General features: G+C 49.2%; 9 protein-coding genes across 9 annotated transcripts; 4 read left to right on the forward strand and 5 right to left on the reverse strand.

Moving 5' to 3' along the window:
- Nucleotides 1-318: 318 nt before the first annotated feature.
- On the reverse strand, nt 319-1,288 carry EURHEDRAFT_412084 (PaaI family thioesterase). Its single transcript, XM_040781811.1, has one exon. The coding sequence runs from the start codon at nt 1,010-1,012 to the stop codon at nt 380-382; it is 633 nt and encodes a 210-aa protein (XP_040638960.1). The 5' UTR covers nt 1,013-1,288; the 3' UTR covers nt 319-379.
- A 1,126-nt stretch (nt 1,289-2,414) lies between these two features.
- EURHEDRAFT_455450 (uncharacterized protein) lies at nt 2,415-4,502 on the forward strand (the record flags this gene model as incomplete). Its single annotated transcript, XM_040784272.1, has 6 exons — nt 2,415-2,561; nt 2,618-3,202; nt 3,256-3,407; nt 3,459-3,617; nt 3,670-4,026; nt 4,097-4,502. The coding sequence occupies 6 exons, from the start codon at nt 2,415-2,417 to the stop codon at nt 4,500-4,502; spliced, it is 1,806 nt and encodes a 601-aa protein (XP_040638961.1).
- Nucleotides 4,503-5,479: 977 nt separating this feature from the next.
- On the forward strand, nt 5,480-8,088 carry EURHEDRAFT_455821 (glycoside hydrolase family 92 protein; the record flags this gene model as incomplete). The annotated part of the gene is made up of 6 exons (XM_040784303.1): nt 5,480-5,615; nt 5,672-6,315; nt 6,361-6,698; nt 6,731-6,870; nt 6,917-7,365; nt 7,414-8,088. The coding sequence occupies 6 exons, from the start codon at nt 5,480-5,482 to the stop codon at nt 8,086-8,088; spliced, it is 2,382 nt and encodes a 793-aa protein (XP_040638962.1).
- Nucleotides 8,089-8,259: 171 nt separating this feature from the next.
- Nucleotides 8,260-9,712, reverse strand: EURHEDRAFT_455757 (glycine decarboxylase subunit T; the record flags this gene model as incomplete). Its single annotated transcript, XM_040784296.1, has 2 exons — nt 8,260-9,307; nt 9,360-9,712. 2 exons carry the CDS (start codon nt 9,710-9,712, stop codon nt 8,260-8,262), a joined length of 1,401 nt encoding a protein of 466 aa, XP_040638963.1.
- A 427-nt stretch (nt 9,713-10,139) lies between these two features.
- Nucleotides 10,140-11,843, reverse strand: EURHEDRAFT_455349 (putative neutral amino acid permease; the record flags this gene model as incomplete). The annotated part of the gene is made up of 4 exons (XM_040784265.1): nt 10,140-10,220; nt 10,271-11,194; nt 11,243-11,369; nt 11,437-11,843. The coding sequence occupies 4 exons, from the start codon at nt 11,841-11,843 to the stop codon at nt 10,140-10,142; spliced, it is 1,539 nt and encodes a 512-aa protein (XP_040638964.1).
- Nucleotides 11,844-13,125: 1,282 nt separating this feature from the next.
- Nucleotides 13,126-16,831, reverse strand: EURHEDRAFT_412089 (RNA-binding ribosome biosynthesis protein MAK21). The gene is made up of 4 exons (XM_040781812.1): nt 15,946-16,831; nt 14,773-15,887; nt 14,176-14,722; nt 13,126-14,118 (listed from the first exon to the last, which is right to left on the reverse strand). The coding sequence occupies exons 1-4, from the start codon at nt 16,750-16,752 to the stop codon at nt 13,192-13,194; spliced, it is 3,396 nt and encodes a 1,131-aa protein (XP_040638965.1). The 5' UTR covers nt 16,753-16,831; the 3' UTR covers nt 13,126-13,191.
- Nucleotides 16,832-17,015: 184 nt separating this feature from the next.
- EURHEDRAFT_455531 (putative proline--tRNA ligase AIM10) lies at nt 17,016-19,209 on the forward strand (the record flags this gene model as incomplete). The annotated part of the gene is made up of 7 exons (XM_040784279.1): nt 17,016-17,117; nt 17,170-17,248; nt 17,301-17,344; nt 17,396-17,486; nt 17,536-17,615; nt 17,669-17,798; nt 17,846-19,209. 7 exons carry the CDS (start codon nt 17,016-17,018, stop codon nt 19,207-19,209), a joined length of 1,890 nt encoding a protein of 629 aa, XP_040638966.1.
- Nucleotides 19,210-19,564: 355 nt separating this feature from the next.
- EURHEDRAFT_53931 (prefoldin subunit 5) lies at nt 19,565-20,463 on the forward strand (the record flags this gene model as incomplete). Its single annotated transcript, XM_040787361.1, has 4 exons — nt 19,565-19,608; nt 19,699-19,985; nt 20,049-20,166; nt 20,224-20,463. Coding segments are annotated over 4 exons (502 nt in total), but the record flags the coding sequence as incomplete, so codon positions are not given.
- Nucleotides 20,095-23,456, reverse strand: EURHEDRAFT_530688 (uncharacterized protein; the record flags this gene model as incomplete). Its single annotated transcript, XM_040787156.1, has 9 exons — nt 20,095-21,288; nt 21,339-21,629; nt 21,705-22,294; nt 22,358-22,591; nt 22,640-22,772; nt 22,823-22,865; nt 22,918-23,259; nt 23,325-23,347; nt 23,452-23,456. 9 exons carry the CDS (start codon nt 23,454-23,456, stop codon nt 20,565-20,567), a joined length of 2,385 nt encoding a protein of 794 aa, XP_040638968.1. The 3' UTR covers nt 20,095-20,564.
- Between the last annotated feature and the right edge of the window lie 601 nt (nt 23,457-24,057).

Here is a 24,057-nt window from a genome sequence, read left to right on the forward strand (position 1 = left end):
GGTCGGCGACGTCGATCCATACAAAACAGCTTCACAGTTGCTAAAGAACTATGAAAAAATGAACAAATTTGTGCTTGTTTGTTGATATAATTTTTTCTTTAAATGGCTTTTACAGGCGAATTCAGGAACAGTGGCAATGTGCACTCTATTATAAATGGCAGATGGCCTCTAAAACATAGTTCTAAAAAAAAAAAAAAAATACAAGAACCGAAAACAATGCAACCCGCCTTCTATACGCCTAGCTATATAGTTCAGTTTTATTCATATTCGTTCTCGATTCCGTACGTCTATGGGGTATCACAGGATCGAGTGAAGATGCGACAAAGATGAATGGCTCTATGTCACCTTGTAGAGACTGGACATGGCCTGCAAAATAGAGTCAGTGGGAATTTTTTGCACACGAAACTTGAGAATAACATACAGCAGCTTGCCTGGGCTCAATGAAGAGCGCCTTGGCCTCCACCAAAACCGCCGGCTCCTGTCCATCCTTGGGCAGGGTCTCAAGGCGGCCCTCCACCCAGGCTTTACGACCTTCCACTTTGACCGTCTCCGCCTTCATGATAACGTAGGAATCGGCCATTGCGGGTAGTCGATAATCAATGTTCAGGTTCGCGGTCACGCCAACCTTGTTCGGGAGTGCGGGGAAACAGCACCGCGCAAGACCTTCATCCAACAAAGTCGCTAAGAGACCACCGTGGACAATACCGGGGTGTCCTGAGAGATCGGAACCGAGATAGAGGAGCGAAATCATGCTCTTACCACCTTCTTCGCTGAAGACAACCGGCGGCACAACGATCTTGTTCGGTCCCGCGAGGGTCCCGGCAGTGAGGTTGCGCGCGCGCATGTATTCGGGAATCTTCAAATGCGGGCGCGATTCTGTAAACTCAGGGTTCTCGCGCAGAGAGACGGAAAGGGGGTGGTTGTGGATGAAATCTTCAATCTCCTGCGAGAGAGCATCGGGAGGGGTGAAGCTGGTGAGAGTCTCCTCATCCGAAGGCATAGGGGCGGCCATGATTCGAGAAGTGGTTTGTATAGTCTGGTAAAACAAGCCGGCAGTAAAAGCGAAAAATGCGATGGAAGTGAATCCGACAAAACGGCGTAAGCGAGAACGAGGTTGTTGGGGTTGTTGAGGATGCGGCGGGACGGGAACTGTTTCTTTATAAAGGAGAGTTAGAACCTCATTGACTCTTTATAAACCATGGAAAGAGTTTTCAACACAATGAGTAATCCGGCCACCACATACCAGTGGAATAACGAGATCTCGACCCTCGCAGGTATACAGAACGAGGAAGATGTAGACGAGGGCGTGCCGTGAGCCTGGTGGCAGTAGTGGGGAACTCCCGAAGCGTGACGGACGATGGGAAATACCGCATGGCCGCTGGACCGTCAGATATTTTTGGAAGAATATGGTGGATCCGTGGGCTGAGAACGCAAAAAAGAGACGAATAAATGGGACACGTTAAAAAAGACTGAAAGATGCCTCGGGATCCCCCGTCGATTCCCGTGAAATTAATTGGTGAGGATGAAAGAGAGGTTAGGGCAGGATAGCGGTGAGTGACTGTCACGGCATTTCATTGGTTAATATATCCGCAGCAGAAAAATAACCTCGGTTGATCGGTGATTACTAACCTATTTATGTAGTTTGAGAGTACTTGTACATAGCATCAACATAATTTTCGACTCTGCACAGGTGGGGGCATCTACAAGATTTTAAGAATACCGGAGCATGGTAGATGACATGGTGGCAATTGGCAGAACCAAATATAGTTACAGCGCTGCGTACTGCTGTTCCGTGCATTGGTGTTTCGCTTGGGCGGAGACTGGTCAAAGATCCAATTGTTAAGCCTATCCCCGATGAGACGCCGTCGACAACATGTTCTGTGACCGATTCCCATCGTTTTATGTAGACAAAGCAGGAACCTCGACTACAGAGCAGAATATCTGTACCAACTTGCACATAGTTGAGTTGTATGTCAGACAGTTGCATTATCACTTTCCTCACCGCCTGCATATACAACGATACCAGTGGCTACAGATAGTGTTATGTCCTGCAGAAAAGTTCCATAGGCGGTCATGCACGGGCACCTCGAGTTGAAGAGTTCGTACGTAATGTCCCGAGCACAATGGCCCTATACGAAGTGTAAAAATGTGATAGTCATGATATATCATAGTTAGAATATCATCAGGCACTTCGCAAACAGGAGGAGACCATCCGATTCCCAGGTTTGCAATGTGGATTTACGTCATGGTGATGGCTTTTTCCGGCCAGTCAAATGCCGTCTTATCTAGCAGATTCTTCCGCTCAGAGCTCGACATCTCCAACCATGTAATTTTTGTTCAATCCACTCATCTGTTCTCTATGGGCATGTCCAACGTAACTTACTGGCAAGCGTCAGCAGTGATATTTGACCCAGATGGAAAAGCAACGCTCCCGATTACTTGCTCCAGCTCCAGCTAAATCTCCGCCAGCCACAAAAGGTCATACGAAGAGGGCGGTTGAGGTTCCTCGTCGAGAAAAGATAACATCTGCTTGCAAAGAATGCAAAGTGCGCAGATCCAAGGTGCGTCGATATGTAACTCCTCGCCATGGAAGGATTTTAATATCTGCGTTCGATAGTGCAATGGGGGAAAGCCGTGCGGAGCATGCGATAAGAAAAACACCCAATGTGTTTATGACGAGAATAATGATAAACGCCGACGTACTATTATCAACCAGAAAATTCAACAACTTGAAGCTGACCGTGACTTGCTGATTCGACTGGTTACAACTCTTCGAGAGACTGACAATTGCCGTGTCACGCAAATCCTCAACCTCATCCGCAGTAATTCCTCGTTGGAAGAAATCAGGGTTTACATTAATGATCGCCTCTATACTGAGACGGAGAAGCCACCTGAGCTGGTTGGTCTTGCTGACCAGCTGCGCCCATTGAGTGAATCCGAATACCGGTCGCAGCGAAGAATTCTAGATGTGAGAAGGCTCATAGACATTCCTACTTGGAAGGTACAGGCTAAACCATGGACCAAAATCACGGAGGATGATGATTTCGTTTCCCATTTGATTTCCTTGTGGTTTACCTGGTACCACCCGTACTTCAACTGGGTCGACCGTGATATGTTCATCCGAGACATGCATTCCGGAAATGCACAAACCGCCAAATACTGTTCCCCATTTCTTGTGAATATAATCCTAGCTGATGCTTGTGTATGACGGCCTCCATTTAATTTGTCACCACCGCCTTCTAACGACCCTGTCAGGCCTACTCAGATTATCCGGAAGCTTATTCAGATGCGAATGATCGATCTTCAAAAGGTGTCCACTTTTACGAGGAAGCCAAACGCTTATATGAAGAAGAGGAGGGGCGGATAACATTACCGACTGTTCAAGGGTTATGTGTGCTCTGGGCTTGGTGTGTATGGTTATCTCAAGTCGTTAGACAGAAAGGCTTACTTTATTTCAGTGCAGCATCTCAAAGCAGAGATGGGCGCGGCTGGGTTTATCAAGGCCAACTTGCATACGCGCTACAGGACCTGATGAAGAGTATCGAAAAGGAGCATGGGCTGGGGTACGAACCGCATGTCGTGGACAATGCTGTATGGGGAATTTACAGCATCACAATGTAAGAGTACTTGGTTTTAAAATTCTTGCGTGCAGTATGCTTACTTGACCAGCGCGAGTTCTATAAGCTGCCAAAAGTTTCCTTTGATCAAGACGCCCAAGAGACCGTATCCCCGCGCCCCAGACTTCAGTAGAGAGAGCTTGGACGTGTGGTACCCATATCCAACACAATCTTATAGTGTACCATCTCACACGGTGCATCTCGTGAACGCTTTGTCTGACCTGAGTAGAATCATACATGACGCTTCTACAATATTCTTTGACCCTCAATCTGGATTGAAAAACATGCCATTCCTGGAGACGCTGCAGCATGTCCAAACCTTGCATGTTCGATTACAGGATTGGAACAAGAATCTAATACCCTACTTAAGAGAAGAGAACAGCGGTGTCCCTCACGCTTTGGCTCTACAGTAAGTTTTGCAACCACTCCCAGCAACTCGGTTTGACAATAATAGGAATGGGTTCTAACAAGGTTTTCAGTATGTATTATTGTGCGATCGTCACCACCATATTCGGATTCGTCGAAAAGAAAGCCAGAGAATATGAACTGCCCCTTGGAAAATACCAAGACGCTCTCAACTTAAGACTTACCTCAGCCCGCAAGACCGCGCAGTTAGAGAGAACCTGCCGCGCATCATGGGGCATTGACCGGGCCCCAGCCGGTAACGTTCAATGGATAACTGTCGCTCTCTTTACGCTTCTGGAACATCTAGATGACAAAGACAACCACGAAGCATTTATCAGCCTCTGTATTGCCTCAAAGGCCATTTCCCGGCGCTGGGCGCTCGGAAAGACAATGCTTTGCTCGATTTACAATACCGCCCAACAATTGAATATCACGCTGCCTACTGAAACCAGTGCGCTCTTTTCTGAATTAGACGACTAGTGCACTTTGAGAGGAATAGAGTCGGTTAATAGCCCGTACTCGAACTTGGTCATGATTCACAGATTCGACAGGAACGATGGAGTGGAGGTTGGTAGTAGGTCTTTGGAGAGCATATTGTTGGAGAACCCTGCTGAGTGGTAATCTCGTATTATTATCATATCTAGCAGAAGGACAAGAGATGGGCATATTGGAAGACTCAGCAGTTTCGTTGGAGACTGGAGTTGTATTCACGCTCGGCAGTTGAAGCCTGCCTCGGGGTGTATTCAATAAGTGATGCACCAATCATCAGCTGTTTTCTATTTCATTTTTTTTTTTTTTTTTTTTTTGTATGTATCTAGCTTCTTGAACATAATGCATCCGCTTCATGGTCGTTTCTAACATAGAAACCACATGATACTATCCACAGACACGTTTTGGTGCTTCCTTCGACTTCACTCCAGGCTTCGACTGCACTCTTAGTGAAATCCATGTCAGCTTCTTGGTGAGATTAGCACCTCTCATGATGCTATACTGACATTGACTTCTTCCCATCAGCTTAGTGGAGGAAGGAGAGACGACCTCATATCCTGCACCACGGCAAACGGTATTCATTAGACAACCTTCCAAAAAATTGCCTCAACAAGACAAAAGCAAAACGACCATGGATCTCGCCGCCATATCAAATAATGCGTGACCGTGCTACGGAAAGGTGCATACACCAAGTCGTACAAGTACCTATCAACCTACGGAACAAAGAATTCCCCTGCAGCGATCGACAGAGACTCATCAAGAAACATGTGCCGGATGCCCACATTACAGAGCTAACAAGGCTACACACATGGGGGGTGTCATTAAATATCCTATCCCTAGATTACAAGTACTCGCGGCAAGGAAGGGATGCGCTCATTGGTATGTGGCTACTCGATAGTACTCTTCAGGTTTCTTTACCCCTCCCACCCTGCTTGTGAATAGGAAGGCCTTTGAAGTTGCTTGTGATGATGGCGCCTCATTCGTTTTTGTCGTGTTTTTCTGTGGGCATCGTTGGATTGTTGGCAGCTGGTGCCAATGGTGAAGATACGCTGGATTATGATGTGCTGGAGTATATAAACCCGCTTATTGGAAGTGCCGGAGGAGGTACTGTGTTCTTCCTATATATCATGATATCCAGCTCATAAACTATTCTCACCCAGGCAATGTCTTCGCCGGCGCGTCGATACCGTACGGCATGGCCAAAGCCGTTGCCGACACGGACTCACCGACTAACCAAGGAGGATTTGCGTACGATGGCAGCAATATCACCGGCTTCTCGGGTCTACATGATTCGGGCACCGGCGGATCCCCATCGCTTGGCAATTTTCCTCTATTCCCATACGTCAAGTGCGACGACGACGATGTCAATGGCTGCGCCTATCCCAAAAAAGACCGCAAGATCGGCTACGATGCAAACTCTGTAACCGCAAGTCCTGGATATTTTGGATTAACGATGAATTCGGGGATTATGGTGGACATGACAGTCTCCCATCATACATCGCTCTTCCGCTTCCGTTTCCCGAGCGAGAGTGATGCGAGTCCGTTGATTTTGCTGGACTTGACGGACTTGTCGGATAGTAGGCAGGATAATGGAACTATATCTGTTGATCAATCCACAGGCCGGATGACAGGCCATGCACGCTTCTTACCAAGTTTTGGAAGTGGCTCCTATATTCCTTACTTCTGCGCGGACTTTCAAAGCGAGGCAGGATTACGAGATAGTGGGATTTTCGTCAATTCGCGCGCTAGCACGGATGCCAAAGAGCTTAGTATCTCCCGCAGTATAAACGGATATCCTCTCCCGGTATGCCATCTCCTCATGCCAACGTATCTCGTCTAACTCCACCAGGGCGGCGCGTTTGTCAGATTCAATTACACAACCGACCAAACGATCCAAGCCCGTGTCGGCATCAGCTTCATCAGCAGCGAACAAGCATGCAGGAGTGCAGAATCTGAAGTTCCAGATTTCAACTTCCCGGGAACACATTCCGTCGCGTTGGGCATTTGGACGGAGAAGATGGCTCCTATTAGGGTATCGAGGAAGGGGGTGAACTCGTCCCTTTTGACTAATTTTTATAGTGGGATCTACCGTACTATGATTAATCCGCAAGATTATACCGGTGAGAATCCATTGTGGGAGAGTTCGGAGCCATATTTTGATTCGTTCTATTGGTACGCTGTCCTTTTGTATCTGCGTGTTATGATACTGACATCTACAGTTTGTGGGACTCATTCCGCTCCCAACTACCCTTCTTAACCATCTTTGACCCTAAATCTGTGACTCGGATGATACGCTCATTAATCGACACCCAAAAACACCTAGGTTGGCTCCCAGACTGCCGCATGTCCCTTTGCAAAGGTACATCCACCCCCTTCCTCTTGTATACTCCCAACTAACAAACCAGGCTACACCCAAGGGGGCTCCAATGCCGACATCGTCCTCGCAGATGCCTACATAAAAAACCTAACTGAAAATATAGACTGGTCCGCTGGCTATGCCGCCGTCAAAAAGAACGCCGAGGTAGAACCCTTCGACTGGTCTGCGCAAGGCCGCGGCGGGCTCGACAGCTGGAAATCCCTACACTACATCCCCGTCGAAGACTTTGATTATGTTGGTTTCGGGCCGATGACGAGGAGTGTCTCGCGGACGTTGGAGTATGCGTATAATGATTTTGCAGTTGCGCAGATTGCGCGAGGAGTCGGAGAGATCGCGGATGCGGAGAGGTTTGAAGAGAGAGCTGGGTATTGGAGGAATCTGTTCCGGGAGGATCAGGGGTCGTCTATCAATGGGGAAGACACAGGGTTTAGGGGGTTTTTTCAGCCGAAGTTTTTGAATGGGAGTTGGGGGTATCAGGTGAGCCTTCTTATCCAAAGTCTAAGGGGAGAGGTTCTAATATGACAGGACCCGATCACCTGCTCAAGCATTGACATCAGCGGCCGCGCATGCTCCCTGCAGAACAACGCTGCAGAGACCTTCGAGGACAGTATCTGGGAATACCAATTCTTCGTCCCCCACCAAATGCACACCCTAATAACCCACCTCGGCGGCCCCACCCCCTTCACAACCCGTCTCGACTATCTGCACAACAAACACATAACAACTATAGGCAACGAACCCTCCTTCCTAACAGTTTTCCAATACCACTACGCCGGCCGGCCCGCGAAATCAACCCTCCGCGCGCACACTTACATCCCCTCGTCATTCGCCCCCACGATCAATGGTCTACCGGGTAATGATGATAGTGGTGCAATGGGATCGTTTGTGGCGATGGCGATGATGGGTCTTTTTCCGAATCCGGGACAGGATGTTTATTTAATAACTGCGCCGTTTTTCGAGGTGGTGGAGGTTACTTCTTCGGTCACTGGGAATGTGGCTAGAGTGAAGTGTGTAGGTTTTGATGCCGGATATAAGAGGGTGTTTGTGCAGGAGGCGTTTTTAGATGGGGAGCGGTATGGCAGGAATTGGGTAGGGCATGATTTTTTTACGCGGGGACGGGAGTTGGTGCTTGTTCTTGGGGAGAGGGAGAGTGAGTGGGGGACTGGGGAAGGGGATTTGCCGCCTTCATTGGGTTATTAGGGGTTGGTGTTAGGGCTGTTAGTTGTGAACGGTTTATTCATATCAAGGTTATGTTGAATGTCAAACCTAGACTATAAAGACAACGCTTTTACAAACGAAAGAGTTGAAACACGCCAAACATTATATACATCATAACAAAAAGGGACTAAGCCCTAAGCCAGGTACCAACAGCTACGGCCGATAGAACTTCGTCTCAACCCACGGCATCCCCACGACACTAGCCTTGCGCACCTTATTCCTAACCAACACACCAACCTCCGTCCCCTTCTTGTTCATCCCCTGCTTCACATACCCCATGGCGATGTTCAACCCGCCAAGCGACGGGCTCGGCAAACCAGACGTAATGACACCAATCTGCGTGCGCGACTCATCGTTCAAATCAACAATAATCGCCCCCTCACGCGCCGGGGAGCCCTTTTCCACGGTGAACCCGACACGGCGCTGGGAGAGGGTCTTCGCGGGCGATGCAATCTGTGACAGGATCACCGAGGAGCCGTTGAAGTTGGTGTTGCCGGTGGAGGGGTCGCGGCGGTCTTTGCTGACGACCCAGCTGAGGGAGGCGCCGGGGGGTGTTTGTGCGGTGGTGATGTCCGATCCGTAGAGGCACATTCCGGCTTCGAGGCGGAGGGAGTCGCGGGCTGCTAGGCCGGCGAGGCGGACTTGGTCTGGGTTGGCGAGGAAAAGGTCGACGACCTGTTGAGGAAGCGTAGGGGTGGTAGTGGGGATGGAGATCTCGAAACCGTCCTCACCGGTGTAGCCTGTGCGGGAGATGAGGAGGGGTTCTGCGGTGCGCGAACCGTCGGGGAGAGTGAGGTAGAGGGTGCGGGAGTTGCCGAAACCCAGGGTGGTGAGGTCGGCTTCAGCGCCGGAGCCGTGGATGAGGGGCTGGAGCACGGAGGCAGCCAAGGGGCCCTGAAGAGCGACCAGTGCGTTGTCAATGATCTCCCACTTGATGCTGTCTGCACCGTTGGCGCCGCGATAGGCTTCGATCTCTGTCTGCAAGAAGGCGAGATCCTCCTGGCGACGGCCGGCGTTGGTGACAAAGTAGAAACTGTCTTCGCCCTGGCGGGTAATAACGCAGTCATCAACAATACCACCAGTTCCGTCTTCCAAAAGACAGGACAGAGTGGATTGGTTGGTGTGGAGCTTATCAAGCGACGACGGCGTCACTTTCATCAAAAGCTCCATTGCCCCGGGTCCGCTCAGACGGTGCTGCACCCTATGCAAGTTAACACTGTTCCCCTCACTCTCTGTTCTGAAGAGGAACATACATGTGGCTAACATCAAACAAACTCGCCTTCTCCCTCGTCCAGTTATGACTCTCAACATGGCTCAGATCTGAATACTGCAAGGGCATCGCAAACCCCGCGAAAGGAACCATCCGCGCACCGCGCGCAACATGCAAATCATACAACTGCGTCTTGCTAGCTGCCTCCGACGACGCAAAGCGCGCCTGCAAGTGACGGAGCGCAGGGCCAAATCTCGCTACCGGGCGTCTAGTGGCGGGGGAGCGGAGGCGGAGGGCTTGTCGCGAGCCATTGGAGACGACAGGAGCGGCTTGGGAGGCCAGAGATCTTGCGCCCAGCAGGCTGATGCCTCGTCGCAATGGCTGGAGGGTCGACATTATGAGCTGATGTGTGATATGGCAAGGAATTGTAAGAAAATGGGAAAGTCGCACCGGAGGACGAGAGAAAACAGTCGGCGAGATAACGGAAAAGTCACGTGGAGATAGGACATCCCCGCGGAATGACGCAATGTCCGACAGCGGTATCGAGAGAATCGGAATACGTTAAGCTTATCTACGGATTGAGCATTTTTACTCGACTGGGAATGAATCTCCATCCTAGAGATTCAAAGATATGGTACTCCGCCGGACTCATGGACGACTCTTCCCACGGTGAATCGACTAACTTTTGCAATGTTAAAATAAAAGAAAATCCCACCCGATTACCCGGCATTATCAATCTAGAACACCTTCGCGCCATTTTGTTTCCCCAGGGACCTTCTCGTAGATCCCTTGAAATGATCAAATAATTACAGAGTATTGTAGTCTAGAGACCGTTGTTGGCACAGGAGAAGGGGCTCCCCACGGTTCCAGCCCGATAGTTGAGAATGACACTCATAACAGAGGCCTGCAATCATTAGCTATGGTCAAGATAGAAAGGAAGAGGATGTGGCTTACGTAGGTTCCTGGGCCTAAGAAAAAAAGACCCACACCAATAAGTCCAACATTCAGAAGGAAGCCCAGCCAGCCGCGGATGCCACGTTTCTTATAGAAGTCCGGCCCATAGTCTTCCCGCCTCATCCGGATATAAGCCACACCCCAGAAGATGAAGCCAAAGAAGGAATCGAATAGGGAGCTCATAATGGAGAGCAGGTCGTTGAAGAAGGGAATGACCGAGGCAATGATAAAGGCTAAGACCCAGAGCACTGCGAGAATGGCACCCCAAGAGACCCACCCGACCACCGTATGGTTGCCTTTGTGACGGGTGTTTTCAAAGATACGGAAGAAGACAAACCGAGCAGAGACGGAGGCGTAGAGAACGCCAAGGAAGATCAAGGTCGGGACCATGAACGAGAATGACACTTTCTTGAGTACCTCGTCACCGATTGATCCAAAGGCAGGCGTTGTCATGTATTGATTGCCGGTGTAGACGTAGACGACGGCGCCAACTATACTGAAAACAATGATCTCTGCGACGGTCACGGCTGTCACGGACTTCCAGAAATCCTTGGGCTCCTTCATTTCAGCAATGAAACTGGGAAGCGTGATCTGACCGATGAACGTGTAGCTGATGTTCAGGAAGGCATTGACGGCGGACACGAAAGTCGTTCCCGCGACCGGGATGGCCGTATAGATCGGGTCGCCCTTGTCGGGAGTGTAGCCGGCCGGGTGCGATTCGATGCCGACGAAAATCATGGCCAGCAGGACCGAGATGAACGTGAAAAGCGCGGAGAACGTGGCGACCTTGGATAGGGTGTCGAATGTTCGCGGAAGCGAACAGATCCACGAGACGATACCGGTAACCACGGAGAAGACAATGGTGCAAGTGCCATGGTTGCTTATGGTGTTGAGCCACTCCGCACCGACCAAGATGTGTACGCCCTGCATGATGTTAGATATGAAGCCAAGTGAAAAAGGTTCAAGAAGTACCTGAATGAAGGTATTGTTCAACAGGAACATCACCGCAGTCAAGTACCAGACAGTCCTAGAGTCCCAGAATAAGTACTGGCCAATGTCGCACACGTCCCGAACTTCGGGATGTCTCAAACAGAACCGCCTACGGGAGTTAGCTCATTCTAGAGTTCCAATGCGCGCGCGCTGTCCAACATAAACCATAAACGTACCATATAATAAGCGAGGTATAAAGCACGACTGACGCAATAAACACCGTCAGAATCAACCCCGGCACCAATCCCAAAATGGAATACGACCAAGGAAACGACATGATCGCCAGGCAAATGTACTCGGAGAACAGCAGCGCGGCCGTCTTCTGCCAACTACAAGTGCGATATTTGATGGCATTTTCCGACTCCAGCTCGATCTGCCGCACAAGTTCTCCCTCCGTATCCGAGTGTCCACCACCAGCGCGATGTTCCGCCTTGGCCGGATCGTAGTCTTTCAACTTGGCAGGATCATGGTCGTGGTCATTCTCGAGTTTGTCGGAGAGCGACGAAGACTGTTGGTCGTCCTGAGGGGAAACGGTTGGCAGCTTGGACTTGTCGTGGTCCTGGTCGTGGTCGTACGCCGCCATTTTATGAAGCGGACGAGCCGCGAGTGGAAGGAAGCGGTAGAGCGAAGAGAAGAGGAAATACTGAGCACCTTGGGATGCATGTACTGCGCTTGGCGACAGGAGTTTTGAGTGTGATAGAACTAGGCGGGAGACGTTAGTATCGGGAGTCCGGGGAAAATCCAGTGATGGAGACAGGGTAGTATTCAAGATGGAGCCCTCACCTTCAATTACCCAAGAAAAAAGAAAACTACAACAAACAGACGAATGCAGGGAAGAGAATATTTGAAAAGAACAAGAGAAAAAGAGAGAGAGATCGAGCGAAGAAAAAGGCAACGAAGAGGCAAAGAAAAAGAAAATAAGAAAAGACCTTATCCGGATTCCTAAACAGGAAATGAGCAGACTACGAACGCTACTTGATCACGGATGCAGCCGATTTGACAGAAAAGGGAAGAAAAAAAAATAAAAATCAAAACTTAAAAAAAAAAAAAAAGCAAGGAATAGATCGTGATTATTTATGCCCAATTGAATCTCAACAGGTTCGTTGATTATACGCATTACGGGCTAGAGTGAGAGGCATGTATTTAATTTTACGAGAATTACGCCGGGGTCACCGAGGAGTGACGAAGGCCACACTAAAACACACCTAAGTCGGCGGGCCATGATGCTTACAGTGTATGCACGGCCCATTGGACTGTTCCCGGCCATTGGTCCATGCCAAGGAACTGCCCCGCATCCGTTTTTAGCGCGTATAATTATATCAGTGACTTTAAATATGGTGTTAGTTTTATCTATCTCTATACAGAGTACAGAGTAAACAGAGTAAAGGATTTATCAGATGATTAAATACAGTATCAGATACAATACACTAACAAATCCTTTGAAAGTCTGGAACCAGGAAAATTCAAATGACAGCCCCAAAACGGTTAGTCGATCTGAGATGACCGGGAGTGGATATGGCGTGATCCCACGTGCCAACAGCCTCATACAGTATTTTTGAACACTGCCGTACTATGTATATCACATAGTGCTAATACCTACATCAATTTCAATACATGGATCCTTTCAATCATATACAGCTGGATGCTCTAGAGCTCAGCTAGACAAGGTTCGTCTGGGACTTCCGGTAGTCGTCCGCATGATGTCATGCCTCTAGGTACTCTATGCCGAGTACTGTATGCCTTGACCCGGACCACTGACACTGCTCTGATGTACTGCTGAGATGAGGTCGGAATTGGCTTTCTGGTATCGTCAGTATCCTCTGTGCAGGTACAGCATTACCAGTGGTAGCTCTACATCACATGACACACAGGCGAAGATGTAAATGAATGCTTTTGGTATCTGCAGTATACTATGTCCAAGTAAAGAAAAATTACATCCCATCCTCTTCCCCATCCAGTAGCGCCGCGTAGTCGTCCGCAGATGCAAATGTAGGCAGGTGCTTGAGCTTGCGCCGCTTCTTGCGCTCCGAGTCCTTCTCCTTGGCCGGTTTCTCCTCTTGCTCTTCCTCCTCTTCGAACGCACCCATATCCATAGGCAGCTCCTCGTCGCTTCCAACAAAGGCATCGTCGTCCGAGACGTCCATGTCGAAGTCGTCCTCGTCTGAGGGCTCTTCGTCCTTCTTCTTGGAGTCCTTGGTCTTGGACTTGGGCTTGGGTGCTGGCTCTGGCTCGAACATGTCTTCGTCGACAGGCTCCTCTTCATCAGACTTGTCGGATTCGTCGTTGAAGATAACTCCCTCATCGCCACTGCCTTCGTCTGCGTTCTCTTCCGCATCGTAAGCAGACTCGAGATCATCCATGTCCAGATCATCATCGCTATCGCCTTCCTCAAGTTCCGGCCGAGAATCAACAAGGGCCTTCCAAATCTGATCCTCATTTTCACTGAGATCCCCATCCTCTTCATCCTTGGCAACAGGATCCTTGCCATCCTTCTTACCCCGTGCCTTGCTCTTCTCCTTATCCTTCCCGACACGGCTGAAGTATTCGTGGAAGAAGACATCCTCCGCAGAAACCTCGTCCGCCTTCTTCTTCCAGAAGGCTTCTGAGTTGAGTGGCACGTGGGTTGCGGCCTTGCCAGCGCCAACCAACCGATCGGCTGTTTCTCCACCGGCAAGTGGTTGCATGATGGACGCTCCCCGTGCGCCCTTGTCCGCCTTGGGCGTGCGGTAGATGAAGCGGTCAAGGAAGTGCGAGAGGGTATGGATGGTTAGATCGGGCTTGCCACTCATTGTTTGGTGGTCGAGAATATGAGCCGCATTGACCGATACTGACGGGTGGAAATGCGTCATGTAAGGGAGCTACCACGTGTTAGTTTGATTTCAAGGTATCATGCATGGATGTTTAAAATAACTCACCAGTTCCCAGAGACAAGTCTTATCCGCGTTGCTGTGCTCTGGATCTCTCTTGCGCGGGTCATATAAATTCAGAGGCTTCTGCGGCTTAGCTTCGGGTTGCTCTGGCTGTTGTGGTTGCTCATCATCCTCGTCAGGCACATCCCGGAACACTTCTTCCTCATCGCTCTCATTCTCCTCGGGCTGGTCAAGCAACGTCTGCAGACCACTATAAGTTTTCTCTAACTCGCGGATCAAATAGAAAATGCCGCAGATGAACGAGGGTTGATGCAGGCCGAGGATCTGAACTAAACGCTTGACAAACGCCTTAACACGTCGGATATTCACGTCGTTCTTCAATGCCTTGAACAGAAGATTAAGGTAAAGTGCTTGCTTGGATGACGTGGCAACCCGGGGATCAAGTAGCGATTCGTATAATGTCCGGTAGAATCGGTCAGCGCCGACCTGGTGCGATGACGTCAATTGCTGGATCAACATGAGAGCTTGGATGCTCGTGTTGAAGTTTGACGAGTGCGTAATGCGGAACAGAGTGTCGATGTGTTTCGAAAGACTGTAGTAGTTTAGCTAGTGCTCGTCGCAGAAAGAAAGAAGATAACATACCGAGCAGTGTCAGAGCTTGTGAAGGGATAAGCTCGGTTGACACCAGTCAGAACACCAGATACAAGCTTGTCCTGCATTTCCTCCTGCTGAGCAAGACCCTTTTCTTCTTCCTTCGCCTTTTTGATATACTTTTTGTTACCGAACTTATTCTTGCCTTGCTGACTCTTAACGGGCTTGTGAGACTTGAGCAGAGTAACAAACAGCGCGAAGTAAATATCAAGCAATTTGGCCGCAGTCTTCTCCTCCTTCAAGCTCAGGACTGTCTGGTTCAATGTGATGATACCGTAGTACTTGGCGTGCTGGCTTTGTCCTGACCGGAAAAGCACCTCTTCAATAGATGTGACGACCGTCGGTTTCATGAGGGGATGCGCCTGTTCGAGCTGCAGGAGCAGGTACGAAGCACGGGATGCGATCTTCTTACTCGGATCACCGAGCTTGTTAACCAGCAGTCGCAGAAGGTTTGCTTCCTGTTCGGGCTTTTCCTTGAGCAGTTCGTAAACGTAGCTCAGGGCTCGGGAGCGGGAGAACTCGATCTCATCATTGCACCAGACTTCCATGATCTTGAGAACTTCGAAGTACTGGTCCTTCAGGAAGTTTTCGTAGGCCCACAGGATGAGATGACGGTTTTGAAGACCGTTGGGAAGAGGATCCTGCTCAGTCCACTTCTGGTCGACTCCTTGGAATGCAGCCATGAGGGACGGCTGGTTCGCGAATGAACGGAGTCGTCGGTCGTTCGGGAGAAGTGTACCTTGGGCGAACATATCCTTCAAAGACCGAAGCACTTCGACTGCTTGTGTACGGCTCCGCTTCTTTCCGAGACCGATCAGAGTTTCCAATGCCTTGGTGTTATGCACCGGAGATTCTTGGACGGCAAGCGTGAGGGCGGAGATCTTGTCGCTGAGGGTACCGGAGGCCATGATGGTCGAGTAAAACTTGTGGGATGAGGATGCTGAGGCTTGTTGCGCGGCATTGTACATCTTTGTATCCTTCTCTAACAGCGACAAGGCATGTGCGTGTAATCGCTCGACCACATAACGGGGAAGTGTAGTTGCTAGCTTCGCAGCTCTGATCGGTGGGAGAGATGTCGCGTACCAGTCAGATCTTGGAGGAATAGCCTAATTTTCTGTTAGTCTCGACCTCTCCCAACAGTTGGGTTTGGGTTAGTATACATACGAGACTAGCGAACTCCTTGGGAACAACGAATTCATCTGATTTTGTGGGTTCCTTTCTTGTCTCCTTCAAAGGCTCAGGAGAGGTCTCCACTTCCGCATCAGACTCCTCTTCTTCAGCTTGTTCCTGTTCATCGCTTTCATCATCTCCATCTCCATCTTCTTCCTCGTCGTCGTCGGCCTCCTCCTCTTCCTCTTCCACCTCGTCATCCTTCAAGTCTTCTGGCACAACCTGGCCCGCAGCTGCCAGCATACCCGACAACTCTTTGCGCAATGCATCATCATCAGATTTGCCCGATTTCCTCGAAATATTCGCGTCTTCCACTTCATCCTCAGACTCAGCACCCGCAATCAAATCGAGATCCTCCTCAGTACCTCCGAGAGCCAGAATCTCCTGGCGCAGAGTATCATCGTCATTCGATTTCGATGCCTTATCTTTCCCAGCAGACTTCTCCTCTCGCATGATCACATCACCGCTACGATCTCGTTTCTTGCCCTTATTATCATTCTTCGGTTCTTGCTTCGGCGCAGGTTTCGGTGCTGTTTCCTTCTTGTTGTTGTTGTCCTTCTTAGGAGTCGGCGCATCCTTCTTAGGGATATCATTCTTAAGAGCATCCTTCGCGCCACCCTTGCCCTTATTCTTCGATTTGGAGTTCTGATCCTTCAACTTCTGTTCGATTTTCTGTCGCAGGCCGGCGAATGCGTTTTCCTCGAAATTGGGGAGAGAATCTCCCCCGGTGTTGGAATCGTTTAATGCGACGCCGCCATTTGGAATAGCCGAGTCTTTCCCTTTATTATTATTTTTCGCCATGGCGAATTTGTATGGTTGGGAATGTGATATTGAATATCATAAATCGAGGCGTGAACTTTTTTCTTGTCTTTTTTTCTGCCGCCCAAATGCCCCGAAATTATTAAGTCCGCCGGGGAATTGTTGATGCGGTTTTCCGCTTCGGAGTTTGTGCTGCATACAACGCATTCGGTTGCTTGTAATTTCTGGATATAAACAGTTTATTCTCTAAATATTGACTTTATTTATTCAATTGCTCTACTCATTTTTCATAAACTTTAAAGTCCATGGTGTTCGGGCATCGCCCACGTCCGGGGCATATCTCGGCGGTGCATCGAGTATCTTTGGGGATTGTCCGATTTCATAGAATCCCGAAATGTGGTTTACATGTACGCATAGAAACGGGACCCAATTCATGTCGAACGCTAAAGCTTGTCACAGACCGATGGTAGAAGCCGGATATCAAACTTCTGGATCCCGACGGGAGGCATCTCCAAGAAAGCCGTAGAGGGCAAGAAGGGTATGCCCTCATATTCTAAAACAAAGTGTGCGTGAGCATTAATAGTACACAGAGGACGCAAATGACCTTCTGGTCCGGGGCGGATTTCTTCGTCAGGTTGTACCCTCTTCCAAGATTGTTGACCACCAGTTGCTAATTTGGATGTAGGCTTACTCTGGGATATTTCATTTGCTACCGCTTGGTTTGCGTGTCCAGGATAAACTTGAACGACTTATTGACAAGCACATGAGATCTGTGGGTGAGATGCATCTTTCCCTCTCGAAACATTCTTGCGCTAACAGATAAAGGCGCTTCTAAGGTTTCGTTATCTTCACTATCCTCCCAAGAGCTCTGGGAGCAGTCTGGCCGGTTAAAGGAGGGCTCGGAGGTGAGTTCCTCATTTATATACTACATGAGTCTTTTATGAATAAGGTTTTTCAGGTCTTCAGATTCCATGATAGAAAGGAATCCCGTTTCCTTCTCGCCCCTACACACGAAGAGGAAATCACTACATTAGTCGGGAGTCTCACAAAATCATACAAAGATTTACCTTTACGGGTATACCAAATATGTAAGTCTAATCCCGAATTAACCAAGCAATAGACTGACGCAGCACAGCAAGGAAATACCGCGATGAGCCCAGACCACGACAGGGCCTTCTTCGCGGCCGAGAATTTATAATGAAAGACCTCTACACATTTGACTACAACGTCGAAGAAGCTCTGGAAACATACAAAGCCGTCAAATTGGCATATACGCACCTCTTCAACGAGCTGAAAATACCCTACCTAGTTGCTGCTGCAGATTCGGGCAACATGGGCGGAAGCCTAAGCCATGAATTCCACTTCCCTACTTCCAAGGGCGAAGATACGCTAATCAGTTGCTCGAACTGCGATCATGTTTACAATGAGGAGCTTGCGGATGGAAAGGCTCATGGTGCTGGTGCCGCATCTTCGCCGTCGGCCGGTTTCGCTACGGAGGAATCATCTACAGACGGTTCAGGGACGGTCTCGACAGGTGCCTGGTTCGCCATCTCAAGAGACAAGAGAACTCTGATCCGGGGATGGTATCCTAAGTTTTTCAAACAACCCGGGTCCCAAGAACCCACGGAAAGAGAAGTCAGCTCCCACGCCGTGAAATCCATCGTCACAGCAGCAGGAATCGACATCGACCTGAGCGTGGAAAATCCGCTCGAACAGTGGATCACATATATCAAATCCCAAAATTCCTCCGACGGCTCAACGCCCAGCGTGCTAGACCTCTACGACAACCAAGTACGAGTCTACCAACGTCCACCCCTCAGTGACCTCCTCCAGGGCACCGGCCGCTCGACAAACGAAATCGAATACTTCATGCTTGACAAATTCCCCAACACAACCAACGGCCTGGACCTAATTAAAGTCCACGACGGTGACACATGCCCTAAATGCACGCAGGGAATCCTCAATCTCGACACCGCAGTCGAATTAGGACACACATTCTACCTTGGGACTCGCTACAGTGACGTCCTCAGTGCATCGGTCATGGTTGACAAGTCCCTGCTCGGCGCCACAAACTCAAAAGACCAGATTGTTCCGATGCAAATGGGTTGTCACGGAATTGGTGTCTCGCGAATGATCACAGCTGTGGCAGATCGCCTTGCGGACACAAAGGGCCTTAATTGGCCACGGGTTATGGCTCCGTACGAAGTTATCGTCGTGTCTGGGAAGGGTCTCGAGGGTGAAGCGGAGAAGGTATACGATTCGTTTGTATCATATGACCCTGCCGCTCCTGTTGATGCTATCCTCGACGACCGTGATAAGCAGATGGGATGGAAACTCGGCGATGCCGATCTCATCGGATACCCAATCATCGTGGTAGTTGGTAAAGGATGGAAGAATCAGCAGACGTTGGAGGTGCAGTGTCGTCGGTTGGGCCTGAGAGAAGACGTTCCTTTGGATGAGCTGCCGATGTTTGTGCGGTCTTTGCTGGAGCGATTGTGAATGATGATTATGCTTTATAAAATGTATTTTATGTGGTTGTCACTGTATCATAGAAATAAATATCAATCTCATGTACATGATATTACCTACTAATGGTGCGTGGAAATATATATACTGCCGCAAAAACGCCTGTGTTCAAAGCCCACTATACCATATTTCCACGCCCGCCAACCATCATCAAAAAAACACCGTCACCACAGCTCCCCGCGCACGCATCACTACGCTCCCTCCTCTCCTCTCCATCTGCACCAACCCTGATATCCCTGGGTGTATTGTATCCCAGATATATAATTGACACTCTTACCCAACCGTGCAAAGGGATCGTTCAAACCCAGAACCACCCACCTCCAGACAAAATGAGCACCCCCGCATCCAACGACGGAGCTCCCCCAGGCGCAAGTACGCATACCCCATGACCCATAACACCAATCCCATCCTTCTCCCCCTTTACCATAAGCCACACACACTAATTCAATACTGCAACAACAGTAAACGTCTCCACCCTCACCGTCCCTCAACTCCGCGCACTGCAAACCCGCCTAACCACTGAACTCGAACACTTAACGACCTCGCACACGAAGCTCCGCGCCGCGCAGACCAAGTTCCAAGACTGTGTGCGCTCGATCAACGACGGCGTCAGGGGGTCGCAGGCGAAGGGGACAGATGGGAAGGATGAGATTCTGGTGCCGTTGACGAGTTCGTTGTATGTTAAGGGAAAATTGGCGGATCGGGAAAAAGTTCTTGTTGACGTTGGGACGGGGTTTTATGTTGAAAAGGTAGGCTCTTTCTAGGGTTATGGTGTTGGGTGGTGTGTTTGGGTGTGGCTGACTCGCGGACAGACTACGGCAAAGGCGATTGATTTCTATAATACCAAGATTAAGGGCTTGGAGAACAATCTGAAAGATCTGGCTAAGGTGGTGCAAGGAAAGGATGTGCAATTGAGGGCTATTGAGGACGGTGAGTATCAACGTGTCCAGCCATTGGAATACATATCATAACTAACTTTCATTCTAGTCCTAAGGCAAAAGGTTCTCAGTGGTGAGGCCACTCCGGCAAACACTGGATGATTTCTTGCAATGTACAGTATGAATCGGGCTGCCATCACCAGGCAATCAGAAATGTAAAGAAAACGGAAAAGAGAAACAAAAAACATAAACCACTAAAACGAATGCGTGCTGGCAACGTATTTGATTAGATAAACGCCTCGGATCACATCTCAAAGTGTAATAAGGAAATCATAACAAAAAGAGAAAAGAAATTAGAGGAAATAAAAAAAAAATGACTTTGGATCAGGACCATCAAGCTCATGAACTCATGAACTAAACAACACCCATATGCATTGAAGTTAGCTTCGCTCAGAAGAGAGTACCAAGATCCGCGTCAATCATTCCGGTAAGACCTTTAGCGTCTATAGTGGGTGAAGAACTGTTTGAAGTAGTCTTGCCTTTCTTGTCGCCTGGGCTTGCCGGTTTCTTAGGGCTAGGCGAGAGCTTACTGTCTGCCTTGGGTGCCGGCGGCGACAAAGGCCGCGCCGGACTAAGAAGCTCTGCGGCCTGCTGCACCAAGCTGACAAAGTTCCAGAAACCAGTATGCTTTTCTCCCGAGCTGGACTGCTTTTGGGGTGTGAAGTAGGGTGGGAAGAAGGTATCCAAATTGGGACTGTATCGGGCCGAATGACCGACAAGCAGGTTTGCGTGCTGTCCTAGCAGATTGTCCCAGTTGGGATCGAATACAGACGCACCCCAGGAGGTGGATGGCTTTTCCGAAATTGAACCAACATGGGTTGGTGGATTCTGTCCCGTGAACGCAGGAACGAGAGTGCGACTGTACTCGTCGTATCTTGCGATCTCAAACGTATACTTCGTTCCCATTAGTCGATAACGAATCGCCGTTTTCTCCACAAATCTCGACACCGGAGCCGTTACGGGAAATATAACCTTCCTCTGTGGCGCCGCCGAAATGTCGTTCATGTTCTCAGTACGTCGAAAATTGATAGAGTGAGAAAAGGACCTCAATGCTGAATCGATTAATGATGCTTCTTGGAAATCCAGGCTTTTAATCTCTAGCTGCCAGTCGGACCTGCTCGAAACTCAGTTTCGTTTCGTTTCGAAGGAACCCGAGTAACATACCGTTCAAAGTCGACAACAGCTATCTGAAGAGGTGATCGTTTGTCAATCGTCTGGCCACCGCTGCGAGGTCTGAGCCAGCGGCGTTGGGTTACCTCATACTCTTGCGCACCAGGGCATTTAGCAAATTCCGCTTCCAGCCGGAGGAGGTCATTGTTGGAGCCCAGGAATTCAAAATTGACGGAAAATGCAGGTTCCGCACGTTCCAATGCACGATCTTCGCTTTCATATGACTCGAGGAGGGTAGTGGCTTGGAAGCAACTCGCGAGGAGCTCATCTTGGTTAGTTCTCAGCCTATACGTTGATAAAACCAGTTAGCATTGCGCTTGCAGCAAAGAAGAAAAAAAATAGAATATGAAGTTTCCATACCCGGGTACCAAACGGCCTTTTGTCTGCTCATGCATCAACATCTCCCTGAACTCTTCGAATGCGTACGACGGCTTGTCGTCCTTTGGGCGGCGATATTTATCCAGCACAAACGAACCGATATTAACGCGCATGCGAAGATGCCCACGAACAAACGCAACGCCACGTAGGGACTTCTCGATGGCACTGAGAATGCGGTCGTTATTCTTCGATTGTATCAAAGCAGCACGATCAGCCCATTGTTCCAAATTTAGCCCCTTTTTGCTATTGCCATGCAGGAAAGCTCTCGCAAACTGATTGTTATTCTTAACTACAATCTGTCCTCCCATAGAACTCGGTCCAGGAGGCTCAACGACGAGAATCTTGGATTTAACGTTGCTGCTCACTATTATCTCGCTCCATTTGGTGCGGAGACGATGGGCGATCTGTCGCATATCATCATGGTTCTGACCAAGGGCACAAATACAATCAGGGAGCTCTTTCGGGGTGAACAAGTGACAGCCAAATTTTGCCCGAATGACATCAAGAGCTTCGAGATGCGATCCAAGAGATTCGTTAAGAGGTGGCCCGTCCTTTGGCCAAAGAAAGAGCAACTACAAAGCAAGCCGTTTAGCATTTCAAACCCGTAAACGCTAAGTCCGTTGGATAGTACTCACCTGCTCAGGGAAGGCTGATGGAAAATCCGGGACTCTTCTTAGCTGCTGTAGTATCGTTTCCCGTCTCTCCTTCAGGTCCATATCTGCCTCTTTCATATTAGAATGAGCGTAAATCTTGGTCCATTCAATTTTGTTCTTCTTGGTAGACCGTGCGCTGTTGCATTGTGCAATAAGCTCATGCAGTATGTCTCTTGCAGACGCAACCTGAGTCGAGTCCCCCCATATGTAGAGCACCTGCCTCACTGTCAACTCCTGCTGTGGCTGGTTGTTAAGATTGATTACCTGCTGGGTATACGACGCCGGTGGGTTCACAAAGGCGCCTGTCTTTTGGGAAATGTCTTCGAAAACCTCGTAACGTCCAGTAGAAGCAGCGGTCTTTCTTGAATCGAGCTTGCTCTTTGCTGCAGCAGAAAATCTGGAGACATTAGTGTCTAGTATCAAGCAATCAATACAAAAACGACTCACTCATTTTTGATCGACCCCCAGGAAGTGGGCAGCTTGATGAATCCTTTCCCATTATGTTAGCTCAACATCAACCAAATGAATACAGCTCTGCTAACCATTAGCTTCCTCTTTAGCCCTCCACTTGGCCTTCGCAGGGGAATCTTTGAAGAGATGGGTGGAATTGCGAGACGCAGCAGTACTAGAATTACCGCGTCCAGTGTTATAGCTTCCACGTCCTCTTCCTCGAAATCCTCCTCGGCCGGATCCACGGCCATTCGGAGTTGGTCCTCTGGCTCCAGGAGTGGGACTCGACACATGGCACTGAGACTGTCCGGCGGCGGACTTCTGGCTGTTCATGGGGCTCTTGGAAGCGGATTCTAAAGTTCGGGTCGTTGTCTGTTTTGATGACGATCTAAGTGTAGTTGGCGTTCCTCGGCCGTAGCCTGGTAGCTGCCACTCTTCGGTAATTGTTAGCCAAGAACAGGAATGGGTCGTGGTGGTGCTATGGATGATTGGTTCGTACCTTGGGCACCGGAAGCTTCGTGGCTAAAGGGTGTCAGCCGTTGCAAGATTTAAACGAAAATACGTTTCTACACTCACTCCATTGTTCAGATTGAGGTTGTGGTTGACGACGGACTAGAGGTCACTGCCTCATGGAGCCGAGTGAGAGGGAGCGTGCGAGACAGAGCGAAAGGAAGAGGATAACAAGAAAGATGGAGAAGAGAACAGTAAAACTGCGACGAAGGTAAAGAGCTACTGAGGCTATAAGAGTAGATGATATGGAGGAAGGAAAAGAGAAGTCGAGGAGGAAGAGGTAGGAAAATGGAAGAGATGAAGAGGTTGAGAGGTTAGGAGTCCATGTGACACCCAGAGAAGGAGCTCTTTACCTTCGTCCACAGAATTACATACAAAAGCAATATTCACTGTTTTTATTGATTAGAGACATATTAGAAGTATTCTTCGGGCTAATTGCAGCCAATCTGCATTCACAAAGAAAGACCGTTTGCTATGCAGCAACCAGTCAATGCGTCCATTCCCTGATATACGGAATACAGATCCATTTCAGCCCCAATTGGACTTATTTTATTTAATATCATTCCAAGCAACAACACCTGGAGTGTTCCCGAACCTTTATATAAAAACACCGTATAGATCCAATTCTACCCTTTTATTGGTTGACCATCCCCGGAATACGCTAACCTGATTAGGACCAAAGTGGACAACGCGTCTTCCGGAACGCGCCTCTTTTTTCTTTG

This window comes from Aspergillus ruber (genome assembly GCF_000600275.1).
Source record: "Aspergillus ruber CBS 135680 unplaced genomic scaffold scaffold00012, whole genome shotgun sequence".
Classification (NCBI taxonomy): Eukaryota; Fungi; Ascomycota; class Eurotiomycetes; order Eurotiales; family Aspergillaceae; genus Aspergillus; species Aspergillus ruber.